General features: G+C 44.1%; 1 protein-coding gene across 2 annotated transcripts in view; it reads right to left on the minus strand.

The window, feature by feature from the left end:
• Window positions 1–2,643: 2,643 nt before the first annotated feature.
• Window positions 2,644–22,007, minus strand: part of RBM17 (RNA binding motif protein 17) — a 29,371-nt gene continuing 10,007 nt past the window's right edge. Inside the window, exons 3-12 of one of the 2 annotated variants that reach the window (XM_083366139.1) lie at window positions 19,022–19,138; window positions 15,258–15,424; window positions 14,210–14,307; window positions 12,342–12,398; window positions 10,369–10,510; window positions 8,421–8,572; window positions 7,099–7,172; window positions 5,949–6,047; window positions 5,520–5,592; window positions 2,644–2,959 (exon numbers count right to left, since the gene is read on the minus strand). In XM_083366139.1, the coding sequence (XP_083222265.1) occupies window positions 2,856–2,959; window positions 5,520–5,592; window positions 5,949–6,047; window positions 7,099–7,172; window positions 8,421–8,572; window positions 10,369–10,510; window positions 12,342–12,398; window positions 14,210–14,307; window positions 15,258–15,424; window positions 19,022–19,138 (1,083 nt within the window). In that variant the 3' untranslated portion in view covers window positions 2,644–2,855. Of the gene's footprint in view, window positions 2,960–5,519; window positions 5,593–5,948; window positions 6,048–7,098; window positions 7,176–8,420; window positions 8,573–10,368; window positions 10,511–12,341; window positions 12,399–14,209; window positions 14,308–15,257; window positions 15,425–19,021; window positions 19,139–22,007 lie in introns of both variants that reach the window. The other variant, XM_083366138.1, reaches the window with a different exon arrangement.

Below are 22,007 nucleotides of genomic sequence, written 5' to 3' on the forward strand. Positions count from 1 at the left end.
TATGCCTGGTCTAGTAGTTTAATGAAGAGAGAAAGACTAGCAGTCTTCCAAGATCTCAGGGGCTGCCCCAAAGAAGAGGCAGTCAAGCTATTCTCCAAAGCGCCTGAAGGCAGGACAAGAAGCAATGGGTGGAAACTAGTCAAGGAGAGAAGCAACCTAGAACTAAGGAGAAACTTCCTGACTGTTAGAACAATTAACCAGTGGAACAACCTGCCTCCAGAAGCGGTGAATGCTCCAAAACTAAGTTTTTAAGAAGAGACTGGACAGCCATTTGTCTGAAATGGTATAGGGGTTTCCTGCCTGAGCAGAAGGTTGGACTACTAGACCTCCAAGGTCCCTTCCAACTTCTATTCTATTCTATTCCATTCCATAGTATTCTATTCTATTCTGTTCTATTCCGTATTCTATTCTATTTATTCCATTCCATAATATTCTATTCTATTCTATTCTATTCTATTCTATTCTATTCTATTCTATTCTATTCTATTCTATTCTATTCTATTCTTATTCCTATTCCATTCCCATACTCCCATCCCAGGTCCTTGGGAAGGACTGGATAGATGGATACAAATGCGAAATACAGTCTGAACATCAGGCTGTGTGACAAACCATCAATATTAGCCTTTGGGGTCTCCAAAAGTTTCCTTGGAAGGGGTGCCTCCAAGTGGCTACCTCGCTGGAGATGGAAACCAGTGTGACATTCCTGTTTGGTTCAACCCACTGGCTGGATTCACACCCTGTGCCAATCAGTTTCTCTCAAACCTGGTAATTTTTATGTAGAGATGCCAGCTCCCAGAATTTCCTCACCCAGCCCATCTTCCAGTTGGCTAGTTTGAAAAACTGCACTGTGGGAAAAGCATGTGAGGAAGTTCGCGGCAGAGCGTTTTTGGTTTGTGCAGTTCAGAGTAAGTTGTACTTTTGCATGGTGCACTAAGCTGCTACACAATTGTGTAAGTTGAACGATGGCACTTCTGGTGGTCCCCCATCCAAATACTACCCAGTCTAATGCTGCATAGCTTTCCGAGATGAAGTAGCATAATGCGGTTACGCCTAGTACAATATTTCCCAATCTCAGCGACTTTAAGATGGGTGGACTTCAAGTCCCAGAATTGCATGGGGAATTCTGGGAGTTGAATTCTGTCCATCTTAAAGATGTCAAGGTCGAGAAACACTGTTCTCCTAGGCCAGAGGTAGGCAACCTTGGCTATTTTTATTTATTTAATTTATTTTAATTCCATTTATATCCCGCCCTTCTCCGAAGATTCAGGGCGGCTTACAAGCTTAGCAGTAGCCTTCATTCTATGTATATGCCTGCTTATTAGGGCTTTCACACACACCCCAAGCGGCATTATTACAAACTCAGCTTATTTTACCTACCTCGGAAGGATGGAAGGCTGAGTCAACCTTGAGCCTGGTGGGATGTGAACCTGCAATAATTGCAGGCAGCTGGTGTTACTTAAGGAGGCATTAGCCCACTGCTCCACCAAGGCTCCATCAAGACTTCTGGACTTCCAACTCCCAGAATTCCTGAGCCACCATGAGGGAACTATGGCCCCTTCATGACTCGTGGACTTCAACTCCCAGAATTCCTGAGCCAGCGTGGCTCAGCTTGGAAACCTCTCCCTTTCCCTTCAGCATGGCTGGCTCAGGAATTCTGGGAGTTGAAGTCCACGAGTCATAAAAGAGCCAAGGTTGCCTAGCCCTGTCCTAGGCTAGGGTGAAATCTTTTTTTCTGGAGACAGCCCTATGGTAATTATATCTCAAGAAGCTCAAAGAAGAATATGAAGAAGATACGGAATTACCTTTACACCAAGGTGGCGTGGTGGAAATTTTGAATTTGATTGGTAGCAGCTCTAACATGACACTTCCTCACACACAGCCAAGTGCTACCACATTTGAACATCTGAGTTGGTTCGCACAAAAAACCACACTGCAATTTAGGGCTAACTGAACAAGCTTTGTGTTGTTCCCTTCCTGTCTTCTGTATTTCAACGTCTTCTGCCACTTCAGATTTAGCAACGAATTGCACTTTCCCTACAGGTTTAATGGCAAACCATGGTTACAGAGGAAAACGTGGTTTGCCATTGAATCAGATGGAAAGAGATGGAATCAAAGCAGAGGATGTGAAAAAAAGAACCCCCAAAAGACGTTGAATTGATTACGGTCAGCAAATCAGAAAAGGGTTATGGCAGGGGTCCCCAAACTATGGGCCGCAGCCCAGTACCGGGCCACGGGCTCTTGGCCAGCAGGCAGGAGAAATGGCTGACCAGGGTGCGCATGAATGGGCGCGCATTCCCCCCCACTCGCACTAGTTGCCTACGACCGTTTGCACATGTGTGCGAACGGGAATGCTAGCGTGGGGGGTGCGCGCGTGCCCCATTTGTGCATGTGCGAATGGGCCGCTAGCTGCCACGGGGGAGGCGCAGCCGTTTGTGCATGCCACATGTGCGAATGCGCACACTAGTGCTGCACCAGTGGGCGTGGCCCCGTTTGCGTGCGTGCACATCCGCACGCAGCAATTTGGAAGCTGCTCTCCCCTCTGGGCTGTGAGCCCGGAAAGATTGGAGAATGCTGGGTTACGGAATAGTCAAGAGAGAAAGGCTAAAAACCGTAAAAAAAAAAACACAAATAAAACAAACCAGGCATCTTTAAAGGAATTTTATACTGCAATAAAAAATACAAATAAAGTCTGTCCATCCCAACGAATCAGTAACGGCCATTCAAGAATTATTTCCGGCTTGCTGGAAAAGACGCCACCTCGCCTCTTTCTCTGCTTTCGACAGGCAGCCGAAAACGGTTAAGATCGCCAGGTGGTGACGTGTCCGGATTTGGGTTTCAGAGAAAAGAAGAAGAAATCAGGCTTGTTCCGCGAGGTCCAAGACTCGGAATTTGTCCAGGTTGTAGAAGCAGGCCTTCACCACTCGTCCTCCGAAATATCTTCCATTCAGGTCCACCACCGCTGAAAGCCAGGAAAATCAGGAATTACCAGCCACATTCCCAAGGAAGAAAATGTGGGAAGGTAGGACTCCGCTGAGTTACGTTTTTTAAATGTCCGACTGGGTCAAAAATAGGGCAACACATTTGTTTCTCATCGTTGGCAGCTTTCAGGTGGGTGGACTTCAACTCCCAGAATTCCCCAGCCAGCTGGCTGGGGAATTCTGGGAGTTGAAGTCCACCCACCTGAAAGCTGCCAACGTTGAGAAACACTGGGGCAAGAGATAGTTCCTGCAGCTACTATGAACTATGACAATATTTACAGGTAGTCCTCGACTTACGACTGTTCATTTAACAACAGTTCAAAGTTACGACAACTCAGAAAAAGTGACTTAAGACCTGTACTGTATGTGTGACTGCTGTTCCACCCACTGTGGCCTTCTCATTGCAATCCTGGGGCAAACGGCTCATATTTTTGACCGATTGCAGTGTCCTGCAGTGTCCATGACCCCAATTTGTGTGGGTTGGTGTTTTTTTTCCCTCTTGGCCAAATTCCAGCAAAAAGCACCCACTTGGGAAGCTGGATTCGCCTAACAATTGCCACTTTGTTGGAAAGTAAGAACTGATTTGGCTCAAGACCGCTCAAGTTGGCTCAAGTTGTTTTAACCCCTAGGCCACAGGCTCTCTCTCTCTCTCTCTCTCTCTTTCTTTCTCTCTCTCTCTCTCTCTCCCTCCCTCCCCTCTCTCTCTCTCTCTCTTAGCTGAGAAGCAAGGACGATGTGTGTTAAATGTTTGTTAAGCATTCAGAATACACTTGCTTAGTCCCACGGACAAATCTTATTTCCTGTTTCAGCCTAGCCCTAGCCCAAGGCCATCTACAGGTAGTAGCCTAGGGGTTAAAACAACTGCTTAAGACGCAGTCGGCCCAGGTTCGAATCTCAGAAGGGTATGGCTGACTGATGAGAACAAATAAGTTTGAAATGATCATATCGGTCTCCCTTTATTCTTTGTTAGCAAGCCAAAAAATTTGCACAAATATGAGCTGCCACTGCTGTGGCTACGGCCTGTACATGGCCTTGGGCTAGGCTGAAACAGGAAATAAGATTTGTCCCGTGTCTGGGACCAGGCAAGTGTATTCTGAATGCTTAACAAACATCTAAAACACAAACACACACACACACACACTGCTTTTGTATATGAAACCCCTAATTATAGTTATTTTTTATCTTTTGCTCTGATATACGGCTTATACCTCAATAGTCCTCAATTTATCACCACAATTGAGTTCAGAATTTCCATCAAAAATCGTTGCGGTCTTGAGCCAAATCAGTTCTTACTTTCCAACAAAGAGGCAATTGTTAGGCGAATCCAGCTTCCCAAGTGGGTGCTTTTTGATGGAATTTGGCCAAGAGGAAAAAAAACAACAACAACCCACACAAATTGGGGTCATGGACACTGCAGGACACTGCAATCGGTCAAAAATGTGAGCCATTTGCCCCAGGATTGCAATGAGAAGGCCACAGTGGGTAGAACAGCAGTCACACATACAGTACAGGTCGTAAGTCACTTTTTCTGAGTTGTAACTTTGAACTGTTGTTAAATGAACAGTGGTAAGTCGAGGACTACCTGTAAATATTGTCATAGTTCATAGTAGCTGCAGGAACTATCTCTTGATCATATCGGTCTCCCTTTATTCTGTTAGCAAGCCAAAAAATTTACACACAGACACACACTCACATATATATGTGTGTGTTTGTGCGCGTGCTCTTCGCTCGCACAAGCACGAAACCGAAGACACCAGCCTGAAGATGATGAGTGGGACCTCTATGTATGACCACAGTTGAGCCCCACATTTCTATTGTTAGGTGAGATATTTTTTATTTTGCCCCATTTTACAACCTTTCTTGCCACGGTTGTTAAGTGAATCACTGCAGCTGAGACGTTAGTAACCCGGGTTGTTCGGTGAACCTGGCTTCCCCCCTTGGCTTTGCTTGTCAGAAGGTCGCAAAAAGGGGATCACGTGACCTTGGCACACAGCAACGGTCGTTAAGTACATGCCAGCTGCCAAGCGTCTTGAGGTCACAGCTGGGAAGAACGGCCATCAGTCATATTTTTCCCTGTGCTGGATCACTAAATGAACTGTTGTTAAGTTGAGGGTTAGCAGTGCAGCTTCTGAAATTTACAGGAAGTAGCAACCACTGGATTAAAAAGGTAAAGGTAAAGGTTCCCCCGCACATGCGTGCTAGTCGTTTCCGACTCTAGGGGCCGGTGCTCATCTCCGTTTCAAAGCCGAAGAGCCAGCGCTTGTCCGAGGACGTCTCCGTGGTCATGTGGCCGGCATGACTAGACGCCAAAGGCGCACGGAGCGCTGTTACCTTCCCACCGTAGTGGTCCCTATTTTTCTATTTGCATTTTTACGTGCTTTCGAACTGCTAGGTTGGCAGAAGCTGGGACGAGTAACAGGCGCTCACTCTGCTACGCGGCACTCGGGATTCGACCCGCCAAACTGCCGACCTTCCGATCGACAAGTTCAGCGTCCTAACCCACTGAGCCACCGCGTCCCGTCTAACCATTGGATTATTTACCTTTAATTGCAGATTCTACTCTTTCAAATTCCAAGAATATTCTCACGGCTTCATCATCAGGAGCGCCAGGAATCTATAATAATAATAATGATAGTAATAATAATAATAATAATAATAATAATAATAATAATAATAATAATAATAATAAAATAAAAAATAAAAAACAGCAAAGATCAGGGCCTTTACAGTACAATATAAAACATAGCACAGTGCAGCTTGAGAGCAGCACTTTTCAAATTTGGCCACTTTAAGAGGAGTGGGCCTCAACTCCCAGCATGCTTTCCTCTTTCCGTTCCATACACCCAATTTTTGGTAGCCTGTAGCCTCCGTTCAAAGATCTGCTTTAAAATATATTTTCTGCAGGTACGTGTTTTAAATAGGCTTTTTTTAAAAAAAAAATTGTGGGAGAAAAAGGATGCCAGTCGGTACCTCAAAAATCACACACTTTCCAACTTTGCCGTATTTTTCACATTCTTCTTTTGTTTCGCCTTCCAGGTCTTCGTCAACCTCCCCGGCTCCAACCATATTCTGTGAGAAAAAAATAAAAATAAAGATTCTGCATTTGAAATGCGAATGTTGTTGCTTTGCACCCAGATGCCGATAGTTCTCCTTTAATTTTTTTTTAAATTTTAATCCCATTTATATCCCGCCCTTTTCCGAAGAAGGGCGGCTTACAATTTAAGCACAAACCAATGTGCTTAGCAATAGCCTTCATTCTATGTATATGCCTGCTTATTAGGGCTTTCGGCCCCCAAGTGGCATTATTACAAAGTCAGCTTATTGCCCCCAACAATTTGGGTCCTCATTTTACCTACCTCGGAGGGATGGAAGGCTGAGTCAACCTTGAGCCTGGAGGGACTCGAACCTGCACTAATTGCAGGCAGCTGGTGTTACTTAAGGAGGCATTAGCCCACTGCTCCACCAAGGCTCCACCAATGCTGAGAGATTTTTCTCACTAATGTTTATTTACTAAACATGTTTTCTATTCCACTGAAATCGGAGAGACTCTTTTTGGAGTTTCCGAGAATAAATACATCATTTGCCATCAGGGAATATCCGCAGTCGTGTCTTTCTGATCATTTTAATGTCACTTCCTCCAACTAATCAAAATTTAAAAACCAGCCTTACTACGGGTAGCCCTCGTGTTACAGCCGCTTGTTTAGGGACCGTATGAAGTCAAAACTGCATTGAAAAAATGGGACTTACGACCGTTTTTCACACTTACGACTTTTGCAGCATACCCCGGGTCACGTCATCAAAATTCAGACACTTGGCTACTGGCTCATATTTATGACGGTCGCAGTGTCTCGGGGTCAGGTGATCGCCCCTTTTGTGACCGGACACGCAAAGTCAATGGGGAATTCAGATTTGCTTAGCAACCATGTTAATAACAGCTGCAGTGATTCACTTAACTGTGGCAACAGAGGTCGTAAAATGAAGCGAAATTCACCGCCTCACTTAGCAACGGAAAGTTTGGGTTCCGTTGTGATCATAAATTGAGGACTACTTGTGCCAATCCAAAACTTTAAAAAAAATCACCAGTTTGGGATGGCTGATGAATCAAAATGGGGAAACTTACCCGCAATAAGACAACTTTGGTGGGGCATTTCAGTATCTCTGTTAAAGGATTTGAATCCGATTTCTTCGATGCATCTGCTATGCCAAAGAGAGAGGGGGGGGGAAGAGAAAGGTAATCATTTCAATTTAAATGCAGTATTACTTAACCATCTCATCTTAGATCGGTGTTTATCAGCCTTAGGGACTTTACGATGTATGGACTTCGACTCCTAGAATTCCTTGGCCAGCAGGCTGGCGGGGGAGGGGGGGAATTCTGGGAGTTGAAGTCCAGACGTCTTAAAAGTCACTCAGATTGATAAACACTTCTTTTATACAGATTATCAAAGGGTGATAATCAGAGGCTATCTGTGATTCCAAAGAAATCTTGAGTACGGATTGTTAAGTTTATTTGCAATGACGAAGGCTTTCTAAAACCAATTTTTGTGCAGAACGCAGAAATCCATCAGTGCAAACAAAGTAAGTGGGGTCCTTAGTGCTCTCTGAGCTTTGTTTGCGGACGTTTCATTACCCAAACTAGCACTGGCAACGATGATGTTACCTAGTTGGTTAATGAAACCTCCGCAAGAAAACCAGCAAGCTTAAGAGAACAACGAGGACCCCGTCATGAAAACCCTGAGCTACAAATATTCTCCTTTATAAATGAATAGAGGGCCTTTGCTGTTCCTTTATTTAAAAAGGATAAGTTTACACAAAGCTTGTTACGCTAAACTATAACAGCCAAGTTATTTTAAAAACCCATTTAACATCTTCTATTCTATTCTATTCTATTCTATTCTTATTCTTATTCTTATTCTAATTCTTATAGGGACGCAGTGGCTCAGTGGGTTAGGACGCTGAGCTTATCGATCAGAAGGTCGGCAGTTTGGCGGGTCGAATCCCAAGTGCCGCGTAGCAGAGTGAGCGCCTGTTACTCGTCCCAGCTTCTGCCAACCTAGCAGTTCGAAAGCACGTAAAAATGCAAGTAGAAAAATAGGGACCGCTCCGGTGGGAAGGTAACAGCGTTCCGTGCCCCTTTGGCGTCTAGTCATGCCGGCCACATGACCACAGAGACGTCCTCGGACAAGCGCCGGCTCTTCGGCTTTGAAACGGAGATGAGCACCGGCCCCTAGAGTCGGAAACGACTAGCACGCATGTGCGGGGGAACCTTAACCTTTACCTTATTCTTATTCTATTCCTGTTCTGTTATGTTCCAAGATTGGTCAGCCCTCTGCATCTAATCCCTACGGAAAACTACCTTACAATGGCACGTGCAGACATTGTAGTAGAAAGTCACCTTGGACCACCACCACCACCCCTTCACTCCACAGGGCCTCCCTAACTTACCTTTATCAGCAGCATCTCCAACAATGATTTTGCCACCCCGCTTGCTGGTTTTCTCCACCGACAGGGCGGTGCTCAAACCCTGTTCGTGCTTCCCCAGACCTTGACCTTCTCTGAAGCCGTATTTCTGCATGATCTTGTGAGCCACCGTGCCTCTGAAGACAGAAGGGAGAGTGAATCTCGGCCATCCGGTGTGGGAAATCAGGTCAGGTGGGCAACGTTCGATGGCTCTCTAAAATGCAGCTAGTCCTCGACTTACAACAGTTCATTTAGAGGTTGGAAACTAACCAACGAGAGGAGCAACCTAGAACTAAGGAGAAACTTCCTGACAGTGAGCACAATTAACCAGTGGAACAACCTGCCTCCAGAAGTGGGTGGATGCTCCATCGCTGGAGCTTTTTAAGAAAAGACTGGGCAGCCATTTGTCTGTAATGGTACAGGGCAAGGGTAGGCAACCTCGGCTCTTTTATTATTATTTATTTATTATTTATTAATTCGGTTTATGTACCGCCCTACTCCCAAAGGACTCAGGGCGGTTTACAAGGCAAAATTTTATGACTCATGGACTTCAACTCCCAGAATTTCTGAGTCAGCATAGCTGGGAGTTGAAGTCCATGAGTCATAAAAGAGCCGAGGTTGCCTACCCCTGGTATAGGTTTTCCTATCTTGAGCAGGGGGTTGGACTGGAAGACCTCCAAGGACCCCTTTCCATTCTATTATTCTGCTAATCGAGGAGAGAAGCAACGTAGAACTAAGGAGAAGTTTCCTGACAAGTGAGAACAGTTAACCAGTGAAACAACCTCTGTCTCCAGAGGTTGTGGGTGCTTCAACACTGGAGGTTTTAAAGAAGAGATTGGGCAACCCTGAAATGGTACAGGATTTCCTGCCTGAGCAGGGGGTTGGACTAGAAGACCTCAAAGGTCCCTTCCAACTCTTCTGTTATTCTACCGACTGTTCAAAGTTACAATGGTACTGAAAGAAGTGATTTATGATCGTTTTTAAAACTGACTGATGCAGCCTTTCTATGATGTGACCAAAAGTCAGACGCTTTGCAGCTGATTCATATTTATGACGGCTGCAGCTTCCCGGAGTCATGTGATCCCCTTGGGCAGGGGTAGGCAAGCTTGGCTCTTTTATGACTCGTGGACTTGAACTCCCAGAATTCATGAGCCAGCATGGCTCAGCTTCGAAACTTCTCCCTTTCCCCTCAGCATGGCTGGCTCTGGAATTCTGGGAGTTGAAGTCCACCAGTCATAAAGCGGCCTAGGCCAAGGGTAAGCAACCTTGGCTCTTTATGACTCGTGGACTTCAACTCCCAGAATTCATGAGCCAGCATGGCTCAGCTTGGAAACCTCTCTTTTCCCTCAGCATGGATGGCTCAGGAATTCTGGGAGTTGAAGTCCACCAGTCATAAAAGAGCCAAGGTGGCCTTACCCCTGCCCTTGGGGGACCTTTTCCTTCTTTAAAGAAACTTTTAAAGAAGGAAAACAAGTGTCAACTTTGCTTTAAAATGCAATTATTTCCTCTTCATTTTGCTGCTCTTCTCCTTTTCCTTCTCCGCCACAGCCCAGATGCAATTTCCATCTCTGGGCTCAGCCGCCCGCATGTGCCTCCTCCAGAATTAGCCCTGATCTCAACTGAAATGAGGGCAAACCCACAAAAGGAACCGTTAACTCTGCTGCCTCGCTGTATTGTTAATGGCCTGAAAGCAGCACCAATTGCATCAACAAGCTTAGGGATCTCAGTCCAGTCTCTTGCCGATGAGACACTGTCTCGGACGGCGGCAGGCCGAGCCGCTGTTAGCGGGAAGCATTTCTGAGCTTCTAACTTGGGGCCTTGAGGCAAACGCATTTCGAGTATCCAAGCCTCTCTTTTAAAATATTCTCAATTCCTCATGCTTTTCGCTGCTGCCCCCTAGTGGTCTTTCGCGGGAAGTCTCCCCAGCGCTCACCCCATGTTTGCAAGGAAGGAATTGCTGGGCCCGGTTGGGGACCGAGGCCTCTCGGGCTCATCGTACATCGGGGGAGGAATGGCGGCCTTGGAGGATGAACCGCGAGGCCTCGGCTCTTCCTCGTAGGGGAATGAGGAGACAGCTGCGGGAAAGAAAGACAGGACATCTTTAACCACCAAGGCAAAAATCCAGAAGCGTGGATTCCTGTGCTTCAGTTGACCTTGCAAAGAGCCGGTGATGTTTTTATTTTAAGGTCCTCCATTACTGCTCTATTAATGAGATGGAATCCCTTTTTCTAATCCAGGGGTTCCCCGACCCCTGGACTGTGGACCGGTACCGGGCCGCGACATGCCAGCAACCGGTCCAAAGAAGCAGAGCCCCACCCGCGAGATGCCGAAAAACCTCTTTCCACAGAACCGGTCCCTGGTGCCCCAAAGGTCGGGGACCTCTGATCTAATCCATCACAGCATCTTTCTTTTCTTTTTTCCTATTTCTTTCTTTTCTTTTTTCTTTTATCTATTTATCTATCTATCTATCTATCTATCTATCTATCTGTTATCTACCTACCTACAGCACGGGTGTCAAAGTGCCAGCCCATGGGCCGGATGCATCATACCAAAACCGTATCCACCCCATTGCCAGCAATGGAAAAAAAGTTGCGATATGTCGCGACACGTCATGTGACGTTGCAAGTTTGACACCCCTGATCTATAGTATCTATCTATGGTATATCTACGGTTTGTTGTCTGTCTCTCTCCCCCTCCCTCCCTGCATCCATCCATCTACAGTATATCTATCTACGGTCTGTCTGTCTATATCTATCTATCTATCTATCTATCTATCTATCTATCTATCTATCTATCTATCTATCAATCATCTATCTATCTATCTATCAATCATCTATCTATCTATCTATCTATCTATCATCTATCTATCTATCTATCTATCTATCTATCTATCTAATTTATGGCTGATACACTTTTTGTAAGCTGACAAGCATCTCTTAAGAGCTATAAATTGCAAGATAGCATTTAAAACTGACTTCTGGTCAATTTTGCTGTGTCATTCCTACATCCCTTCATGTTCTTCCAAAGAGCAAATCTGCAGCTGCCTTTCCCTTTTCAGCCTGAGATTGTTAATCCCAAAGTACTCCAGAACCAAAGATCCTTTTCAGGCATTCCCACGGTCAAAAGATCTCTATTTACAAAACACGGTAATTTACTTATTCGCCAATCCATGACAGATGTCCAAGGGAACTGTGTGATTTTGGAGCTGGATTCTTAAAATCAGAAATGACAACAGCAGCGGCTTTTACTGTAGTCACTTCCTCACTGAGCAACTGTTCAAAGTTTCAATGGATCCCTCCCAAAAGATACTGATGACCTGGTTCCAGAGTTCCGGTGGCTACATACATCTCCAGGTCACATAGTCACATTCTGAACGCTTGGCCGTCTTTTTTTTTACAGCCAGCTTCAATGTTCTGTGATCGTATGACACCATTTACAACTTTTCTTCCAGATTCCAGCCAGCATGGATTTACTTAACCACAGTATTTGCTTAATGACCAGCACATTAAAAAAAAATCGTAAAATTGGGTCCAGTCACATAGGTCAGAGACCCCCGACCTCTTGGGCACCAGGGACCCAGTTCCGTGGAGAGAGGTTTTTCTGCGGACCGGAGGGTGCGTGGTTTTGTGTGCTGCCTGCATCCTGTGGATGGGGCTTTGCTTGATTGTGCGGATCGGTTGCTGGCATGCCATGGCCCGGTACTAGTCCACAGCCCCGGGGTTGGGGAGCCCTGACGTAGGTACTTCGGCTTACAGCTATCGTGATTTACAATGGAAATTCCAGGGGTGCATTTATTGGTTTAATTGGATTTCTTTGCTGCCCATTTCACCATGAGGGGAGTCTGGGCGGATATGGTTGTTAAGCCGAGGACTAACTGTAATTTAATGAAAAAATTAAGGTGCGTACGTTCTTTGTCCTTTTCAACCAAAGAAGTAGGTGGTGCAATGGCGGCTCCTCCCATACCTGCATAAGAAGAAAAAATAATCTATGAAAACCAATATTATACACACACACACACAACACACACACAAAGTATCAATGTGTTTATCTTTAAAGGGCCTCAATTCCTGGTTGCTTTTATTTTAAGTTTGCTGCATCAGAAGTCTGGCTGCTTAGAATATACGAGAATTTCGTCTGCAGACATTTAGATCACTCAAAAATTAACAGGTCTGTGCCCAAGCAGGCTCCTAAGGTGATCCACTCTCTCTGCAGGGTTCAACCTGCTTTGAATCGTAGCTAGTTCTCATGGCAGCCTCAATTGGACCATTATGCTTTTGAATCGTAGCTCGTTCTCATGGCAGCCTCAAATGGACCATTATGCTTTTGAATCGTGCTAGTTCTCATGGCAGCCTCAAATGGACCATTATGCTTTTGAATCGTAGCTAGTTCTCATGGCAGCCTCAATTGGACCATTATGCTTTGGGCTTCAAAAGGATACAATTTTTGCAATGGGATTATCGAGCTGGTGGGGGCGGAATTAAACAAGTCGTTAGCTTAGAGTCCTCGCGATGCCACAAATGATTCAGGTTCCTCCCCCCCGCCCTTGACGTTTCCGCTGATCTTTATCTAGTGCCAATTCAGAGTGGAATTTTAAGTTGACCAGATTTTAGCATACGGGCTTGGATACGTCTTCTCTGCTGCAACCTTACAAATGGTCCTGATACTTTGTACTTGACAATCCCTAATGTGAGCTGAGTAGAGAAGTCAGCTTTCTGGGATTCTCTTGTACCCCATCAGCTGGTGCAATGCAGCAGTGCTGAGGGAGTCAGGCAAACCCTTTCATAAATGAGAAGGCATCAAGTAAAAACCGGGGCGGTAGCAGAGAGGGCTAAATTGACTGTTTAGTTTCTGCTTGGAAACTGCTTCTGGACTTTGTGCTTGAGGTGGGAGAAAATAATGCTGTGATTTTGGGTTTCACTGATTAGATTGATTTGTTGATATAGAAATGGCTAGTTCATACTATAGAAATGTGAAATGAGGTTTGATGTCAATGCCTTATTTTACTGCAACTATTCTTTCTCTTCTATTCTCCATTGCATCTATTCTATTCTCCATTGCATCTATTCTATTCTATTCTATTCTCCATTGCATCTATTCTATTCTCTATTCTATTCTGTTCTATTCTCCACTGCATCTATTCTATTCTCCTATTCTATTCTCCATTGCATCTATTCTATTCTCTATTCTATTCTCCATTGCATCTATTCTATTCTCTATTCTATTCTCCATTGCATCTATTCTATTCTCTATTCTATTCTCCATTGCATCTATTCTATTCTCCATTGCATCTATTCTATTCTATTCTCCATTGATTCTATTCTATTCTCCATTGATTCTATTCTATTCTATTCTCCATTGCATCTATTCTATTCTATTCTCCATTGATTCTATTCTATTCTCCATTGATTCTATTCTATTCTATTATTCTATTCTATTCTCCATTGATTCTATTCTATTCTATTCTCCATTGCATCTATTCTATTCTATTCTACATTGATTCTATTCTATTCTACATTGATTCTATTCTATTCTTCTATTCTATTCTACATTGATTCTATTCTATTCTATTCTATTCTATTCTATTCTATTCTATTCTATTCTATTCTATTCTATTCTATTCTATTCTATTCTATTCTAATAAAGTTTACATTAGAGATTGCAATATCTCTGGTGTTTTGCTTTGTTGGGCTTCTCAACCAGAACTTGACACAGAGTAAGTGAGACAAGAGGTCTGATTCACACATATGGTTTGGTGACTAAAGAGTGCTTCTCACTTCGTTTCCGCCTCTCTCTTTCATAATCTTCATCTTCATCGGAATCCGGATCTGGCCGTCTGGAAAAGCCACTTGCCTCGTGTCTGTCTTTGCGCCTCCTTGAAATGGAAACAGAAAATAAGAAGGCAATTGTCCACAAAGGAAATCGGGATAGAACAAGTCCAAACAATGGCTAAATTCGTAGTGAACTCGGCTCTTATTCTTTTCGTTTCCAGGATCTACATTTATACCATTTATTCCAATGTGTTTCAAAAGATTCTGAGGAACAGCAAGACAGGAACTTATTTACAGTAGTCGTATGTAATAATAGTAATAATAATAGTAGTAGTAGTAGTAGTAGTAATAATAATAATAATAATGATGTTGAAAGGGACCTTGGAGGATAATAATAATAATAATAATAATAATAATAATAATAATAATAATAATAATAATAATAATAATAATAATAATATTGAAAGGGACCTTTGAGGTCATCAACCCCCGGCTCAGGCAATAAACCCTATGCCATTTCAGACAAATGGCTGTCCAGTCTCTTCTTAAAAATGAGTATACTTCCAATTCACAAAAGGTATTTCCGTGTACAAAATTTGCTGCACTATTGTTGCCTTTCAAATCCCAAGTTCTTCCATATGGGATAATAACTGCATCACAAATTGGAGGAGATAAGAGCAAAGTGTAATGTTATTGTACAGCAGGGGTCTTCCAACGTGGCTCTTTGATGACGTGTGGACTTCAACTCCCAGAATTCCTCAGCCAGGCACACGTGCCTGGCTGAGGAATTCTGGGAGTTGAAGTCCACACGTCATCAAAGGGCCAAGTTGGAAGACCCCTGGCTTATATGGTCCATGCTGGCTGAGGAATTCTGGGAGTTGAAGCCCACAAGTCATCAAAGGGCCACATTGGAAGACCCCTGCTGTACAGTTTCCAGCTGTTGAAGTCCCTGCAACTGGCTTGCTTCCTCAGTAGCTAAAAAATTTTGGTGCAGTCAAAACGGCTACGAAAACCCTAAGCCCTGAACGGACCACCTGCAATGCCGATTACTCACTTCTCCCTTTCTTCAATCTCCTTCTGCCTCTCCAGCTCCCGTTGCCTTTGCCGTTCTTCTCGCTGGCGCTTGATGACTTTCTCGTAGTCGTTTGGGAACATCGGATCATATTCATCCGCTAAAGGGATCAATACATCTCCTGCCGAAAAGCCGCTGGGGACGGGGTCCTGGGAGGTATAAACATGGAAGACACGACGACAAAAAGAGTAAGCCAATGCAATTCTTGAAGGAAAAAAAAAAAAAAAAGAGGCGGCGCTCCCAGATGAAGATGGAAATTGTTCTGCAACCGATCTGCAGAGAAAGTCTGAAAATGAGCTAGCTGTGTACTAAGGTCAGAACTGTCTGGTTCAAACTAACTATTTTATTTTATAATAGTTCTGTTTACGTGGAGACAGTTCTTCATCTTCATGGCATTTACATGTTTATTTTTCTGGACTCATTTCAAGGTATCCATATCTATCTATCTATCTATCTATCTATCTATCTATCTATCTATCTATCTATCTATCTATCTATCTATCATCTAACTACCTACCTATGTCTACCTACCTATCTACCCATCCCCTTATCCATCCATCCATCCATGTGTCTATCTGTCTACCTACCTACCTAACTCCTTATCCATCCTTCCATCCATCCATCCATCCATCCATCCATCCATCCATCCATCCATCCCTTTCTATCTCCTTATCCATCCATCCATCTTTCTACCTACCTACGTGTTCATCTCCTTATCTATCCATCCATGTCTGTCTGTCTGTCTCTAATCTATGCTCTATATATCATCTCTCTCTATCATCTCTACCTACCTATCTCCTTATCCATCCATCCGTCCATGTGTCTGTCTGTCTGTCTATCTATCTATGTCTACCTACCTACCTAAATCCTTATCCATCCATCCATCCGTCTGTCTATCTATCTATCTCCTTATCCATCCATGTCTTTCTACCTACCTACCTGTCCATCTCCTTATCCATCCATCCATCCATGTCTGTCTCTCTTTCTGTCTCTAATCTCTATGCTCTATATATCATCTCTCTCTATCATCTCTCTATCTCCTTATCCATCGATCCATCCCTACTGCCTGCCTGCCTACTTACCTACCTATCACCTGTCTCTGTAAAATTAGCTGCCCATCTTGCCACACAGTAAATCTGGGTGATTTACAATATTAAAAGATAAAACTGTATAATTTATAATAATAGAAATAAAATACGGTGTTTCCCCGGAAACAAGATGCAACTGGAAAATAAGCCCTAGCATGATTTTTCAGGACGCTCGCAATATAAGCCCTACCTCCAAAAAAAGGTTCCGTTAAGATTGGACGCATTTAGTACCGTATTTTCCCAAAAATAAGCCCTAATGCATCTTTTGAAGCAAAAATTAACATAAGGCCAGGTCTTATTTGGGGGGAAACACAGCAGTATAAAATCAAGCTAGCTAAAAAGATGGGGAGGAAGAGAATATGATGAGAAGGGAAGAGAATGGGATCAACCACCCCCAACATGAAACCCCTCCGTTGAAACCCCAAGCCAACAGGCAGAGCCAGGACTTTAAGCTCTTTTGGAAGGTCAGGCAGGCTGGAGCTGACCTCACTGAAGAGGTTCCAGAGGGCAGTTATGAAATATGAAAAGTTTAGGTCAGGGGTAGGCGACCTTGGCTCTTTTATGACTCGTGGACTTCAACTCCCAGAATTCCTGAGGCAGCCACGCTGAGGGGAAAGGGAGAGGTTTCCATGCTGAGCCACGCTGGCTGAGGAATTCTGGGAGTTGAAGTCCACGAGTCACGAGGGGGCCATAGTTGCCTCATGCTGGCTCAGGAATTCTGGGAGTTGAAGTCCACGAGTCATCAAAGAGCCAAGGTCGCCTACCCCTGGCTTAGGTGGACTATCTTTTGCAAAGAGTGTATGAAGTTTTTGCTCCTTTATATTTCCACCTGGAATCTATGGGCACTTTTTTTTCACCAGGGTGTTAAGAACGTCGATCCCTTAGTAGTCAGGCAGGGCTGGACAACGTTCAAATCTGGCAAGCACGAAGCACTTTAAATTGTGAAACGGCATTTGCTTTTCACTGGCTGCCTGGAGTTCTTGCTGGTTCTTTTTCTTTTTTAAATTTTTTTGAAAATAATATTAACATTGCTGTATCCCCCAGTTTGCCCGTTTGGGGGAAACCAAGGCAGACGTTTCACCGAAAATGCCAATTCAGCAAATACCCACAAATACAGGTAGTCCTCAACTTAGCGACCACAACCGAGCCCCACATTTACGTTGCAAAGCGAGACGTTCGTTAAGAGAGTTTTGCCCCATTTGATGACCTTTCTTGCCAGTTTGGTGAGCCACTGCCGTTGTTAAGTTAGTAACTCGGTTGTTAAGTGAATCTGGCTTCCCCATTGACTTTGCCTGTCAGAAGGTTGCAAGAGGGGATCACGTGACCCCGAGTATCTCAATCTCTGAAGTGTATAGACCAGGGGTAGGCAACCTTGGCTCTTTTATGACTTGTGGACTTCAACTCCCAGAATTCCTGAGCCAGCGATGCTGAGGGGAAAGGGAGAGGTTTCCATGTTTAGCCATGCTGGCTCAGGAATTCTGGGAGTTGAAGTCCACAAGTCATGAAGGGGCCATAGTTCCCCCATGCTGGCTCAGGAATTCTGGGAGTTGAAGTCCACGAGTCATGAGGGGGCCATAGTTCCCCCATGCTGGCTCAGGAATTCTGGGAGTTGAAGTCCACAAGTCATGAGGGGGCCATAGTTCCCTCATGCTGGCTCAGGAATTCTGGGAGTTGAAGTCCACGAGTCATAAAAGAGCCCAGGTTGCTGACCCCTGGTATAGACCAGTGTTTCTCCACCATGGCAACTTCCAAGATGTGTGGACTTCGACTCCCAAAATTTTGGGAGTGTGGCTGACTGAGGAATCCTGGAAGGTGAAGTCCACCAAGTTGCCGAGGTTGAGACACTGGTTTACACACACTTGCACAGCTCACTTGTCATTTCAAAGCATGATAGTGTATTAAACTACGTACTCACTATAGACTCACTCACGAGGCAGCAAAAATAGGATAGTAGAGGCAGAAGGAAAAGCCAGTTGGAATACAAACGCAAAATTATACCCAGAAGGGAACTGGCACGTCATGGAGCAAGGAGTCTGAAACGCTTATAAGTCAACATACGGGTTATTTGCCTCTTCACTCTGTCTCACCTTGGCAGTGTGGACTTCAACTCCCAGAATTCCACAGCCAACCACGCTTCCAGAATTCTGGGAGTTGAAGTCCCCACATCTTGAAGTTGCCCAGATATGTGGACTTCAACACCCAGATATGTGGACTTCAAGATGTGGGGACTTCAACTCCCAGAACTGACAACTGATGCATGTGGACCTCCACTCCCAGAATTCCACAGCCAGCCAGAATTCTGGGAGTTGGAAGTTCCCACATCTTGAAGTTGCCGAGATATGTGGACTTCAACTCCCAGAATGTGTGGGATCTGTGGACTTCAACACCCAGATATGTGGACTTCAAGATGTGTGGACCTCAACTCCCAGAACTCACAACTGATGGGTGTGGACTTCAACTCCCAGAATTCCACAGCCAGCCATGCTTCCAGAATTCTGAGAGTTGAAGTCCACCCACTAGAAGTTGCCACGATTGAGAAACACTGCTTTAGCTGGTCGTGAGAGGAGGCATTTTGCTCCAAAGGAAGGCTGTCCCCAAAGGGCTGATGGCCTCTTGATCAGGATACCGCTGGGTCCATTTTATAAGCCCCCATCTTACCTTCAAGCCAGCTGCCACATGGGGTGGGGTGTCTACGATCTGGCGCTCATCAGAAGCACTGCCTCGTTTCAGATCAATTACAGGAGCCAGTACTGTGCTTTGTTTTGACCTCTGACTCTACCAAAAAATTAAAAATACACATTTCACACAGCTTCAAGAATTTCATTCCGTGACCTGTGTTTTGTTCTTCTCGTCACCGTCCGAATTATACAGGGCAGCAGCAAATCAATTTAATTGATAAATAAACCAAAGACATCAACTACAATTCCTATCCTTCCCATTTGGCACAGACATTAAAGATGGGAAATGTAGTCCAAAGGCTCTACTATTGAAACATCAAGATGATGCATGCTTTTATAAGCAAATTTCACCAGAAAAAGGCAATTTGATTAAAGCATGTATATTTAATTGCATACATTCACAATAATACGACTTTATTGCAAAATATTATCAATATATTTTAATTTAAAGACACATCAGTATAATACAAATTGCCGTGTACATTTCAATATGACAAGATAATCTCTTCCAAGTATCTAATTGAACCACCACTTCCCCTTAGGTAAGTGAAATCTTGTTCCATCTACAACATATTTTGTTTATTTCTATGAACGGATGCAGTTAAACCTATCACAGAGAGTGCAAAGTTTACACAAAATGGCTGTACATTTTTAAAAATACCCTCACAAACCTCTATGAAAATTAGAATATACTGGGATTCTTGGGGAAAACTCCTCCAATGGAGGACTTTTTTGTTCCATCATTTTTTTAATTAAAAAACCAATCCCAGCATTCTTACACAGATGGGAAAAAATATATATGAAAATACATTTTACGTGAGGTGGACGCTACAAAAAACGACCTTGTGCTTCTCAAGGTTGTCTTTCAAATAATGGAGGTTAAATGAAGCTGATGAAATCTGGCAACTGTAGTACAAGATGTTATAACAATGTTGTTGTTTATAATTATAATGCACGTATAATGCACAGGCTCTGGAGAACTAAGGGCTGATGCAAGAGATTCCATTTAGCTACAAAGGCTGAGAAAGGAGCAAACAGATTAGCTTCTGAAAGATAATGCTCTGTCTAGGTTTATTTTTAAAAATCCAATGCTCCATCTGGGCTATATACCAATGGCCGGGCATACTTATTTCAACACGTGTAATACAAAAAAAAAATGCACTTATAGAATCAGTGTTAGAACTATTGCAGAATGAGGTTTTGGCACAGAGGTTAGACTTTGGAAAAAGTGCAGAGAAGAACAACTACTAACATGATTAAAAGCCCGAAGACTAAAACACATGAAGAACGGTTGCAGGAGTTGTGTATGGCTAGTCTAGAGAACAGAAGGACTGGGGGGGTGACGTGATATTTGAGTATTCCAGTATTTGAGGGGCTTCCACAAAGAAAACGGGTGGGTGTCAACGTATTTCCCAAAGCACCAAAAGGCAGGACAAGAAGCAATGGATGGAAACTAATCAAGGAGAGAAGCCACCTGGAATTACGGAGAAACTTCTTAACAGGGAGAACAATCTATCAGTGGAACAACTTGATAATTTGATAAGGGATCTGGAGGCTAAAAATATATGGCAGGAATTGGGTAGGTCTAGTCTAGTGAAAAGAAGGACAAGGGGCCCCTAGACTTACTATAGGAAATTAAGGCGATCAAACCGGTCGGTCTTAGAGGAGATCAACCCTGACTGCTCTTTAGAAGGCCAGATCCTGAAGCTAAAACTCAAATCCTTTGGCCACCTCATGAGAAGGAAGGACTCACTGGAGAAGAGCCTCATGCTGGGAAAGGCGGAGGGCAAGAGAAGAAGGGGACGACAGAGAATGAGGTGGCTGGATGGAGTCACTGAAGCAGGAGGTGTGAGCTTAAAGGGACTCCAGAAGATGGTGGAGGACAGGAAGGCCTGGAGGAACGTTGTCCATAGGGTCGCGATGGGTCGGACACGACTTCGCAGCTAACAACAACAAAACAAAGGAGAGGGTGGTCAACTTATTTTCCAAAGCCCCAGAAGGCAAGACAAGAAACAATGGATGGAAACCAATCAAGGAGAGAAGCAACCTGGAATTAAGGAGAAACTTCGTAACAGTGAGGACAATCTATCAGTGGAACAACTTGCCTCCAGACGTTGTGGGTGCTCCATCATTGGAGACCTTTAAGAAGAGACTGGACAGCCACTTGTCTGAAATGGTGTATAGGGTCTCCTGTTGGAGCAGTGGGTTGGATTGGAAGACCTCCAAGGTCCCTTCCGGTTCTATGCTGACTGACAAGTTTAGAATGCCTCTGAAGCCGCAACGGCTGCTTTAAATTATGCAAGTAATGAAGAAGCCTATGTGAAATATAGGTAGTCCTCGACTTACAACAGTTACTTCGTGACTATTCAAAGCTCTGATGAGTCTCCTAAAAGGTATTTATGATCCGGCTTTGAAGTGCCAAGGCCGCCTCCACCCACAATCATTTCACCTCCTTTCAGGCACCTGGCAATTGGCCTGCATTTATGGCCATTTGCAATGTTCTGCAGCCGCATGACCTTGATTTACCGGTATGTTTTTTTTTTGTCTAAGTGTTTACTTCTGGTGTTCGGCAAAAACACCACAGAGCAAACAATGAGCTCGCTTAACGGCTATTGCAAAAAAAGGGTATATCATTGGGTCGGTCACAGGGGTGACCTGCTTTATAACTGTAACGGACAAGCAATGTTATGGTCATAAATTGAGGCCTATCTGTGCAGCTAGAGCTTAAGGGTGTTCCAGAAATCCTGGAAAGCGTATTTTTTATCCATCAGGATTGGAGGTAACATCTGTGAGTAGTATTTTTTTTATATAATCTGTATCCCACCTTTATTATTTTTATAAACAGCTCAAGGTAGCGAACATACCCAACACGTCTTCAAAGTCACACAGTTGGCTAGAACTCACCATCTCCTGGTGACCAGCCCAAAGTCACCCAGTTGGCTTTTATGCCTAAGATGAGGCTAGAA

The sequence above is a fragment of the Vipera ursinii genome (assembly GCF_947247035.1).
Source record: "Vipera ursinii genome assembly, chromosome: 6".
Taxonomy (NCBI): domain Eukaryota; kingdom Metazoa; phylum Chordata; class Lepidosauria; order Squamata; family Viperidae; genus Vipera; species Vipera ursinii.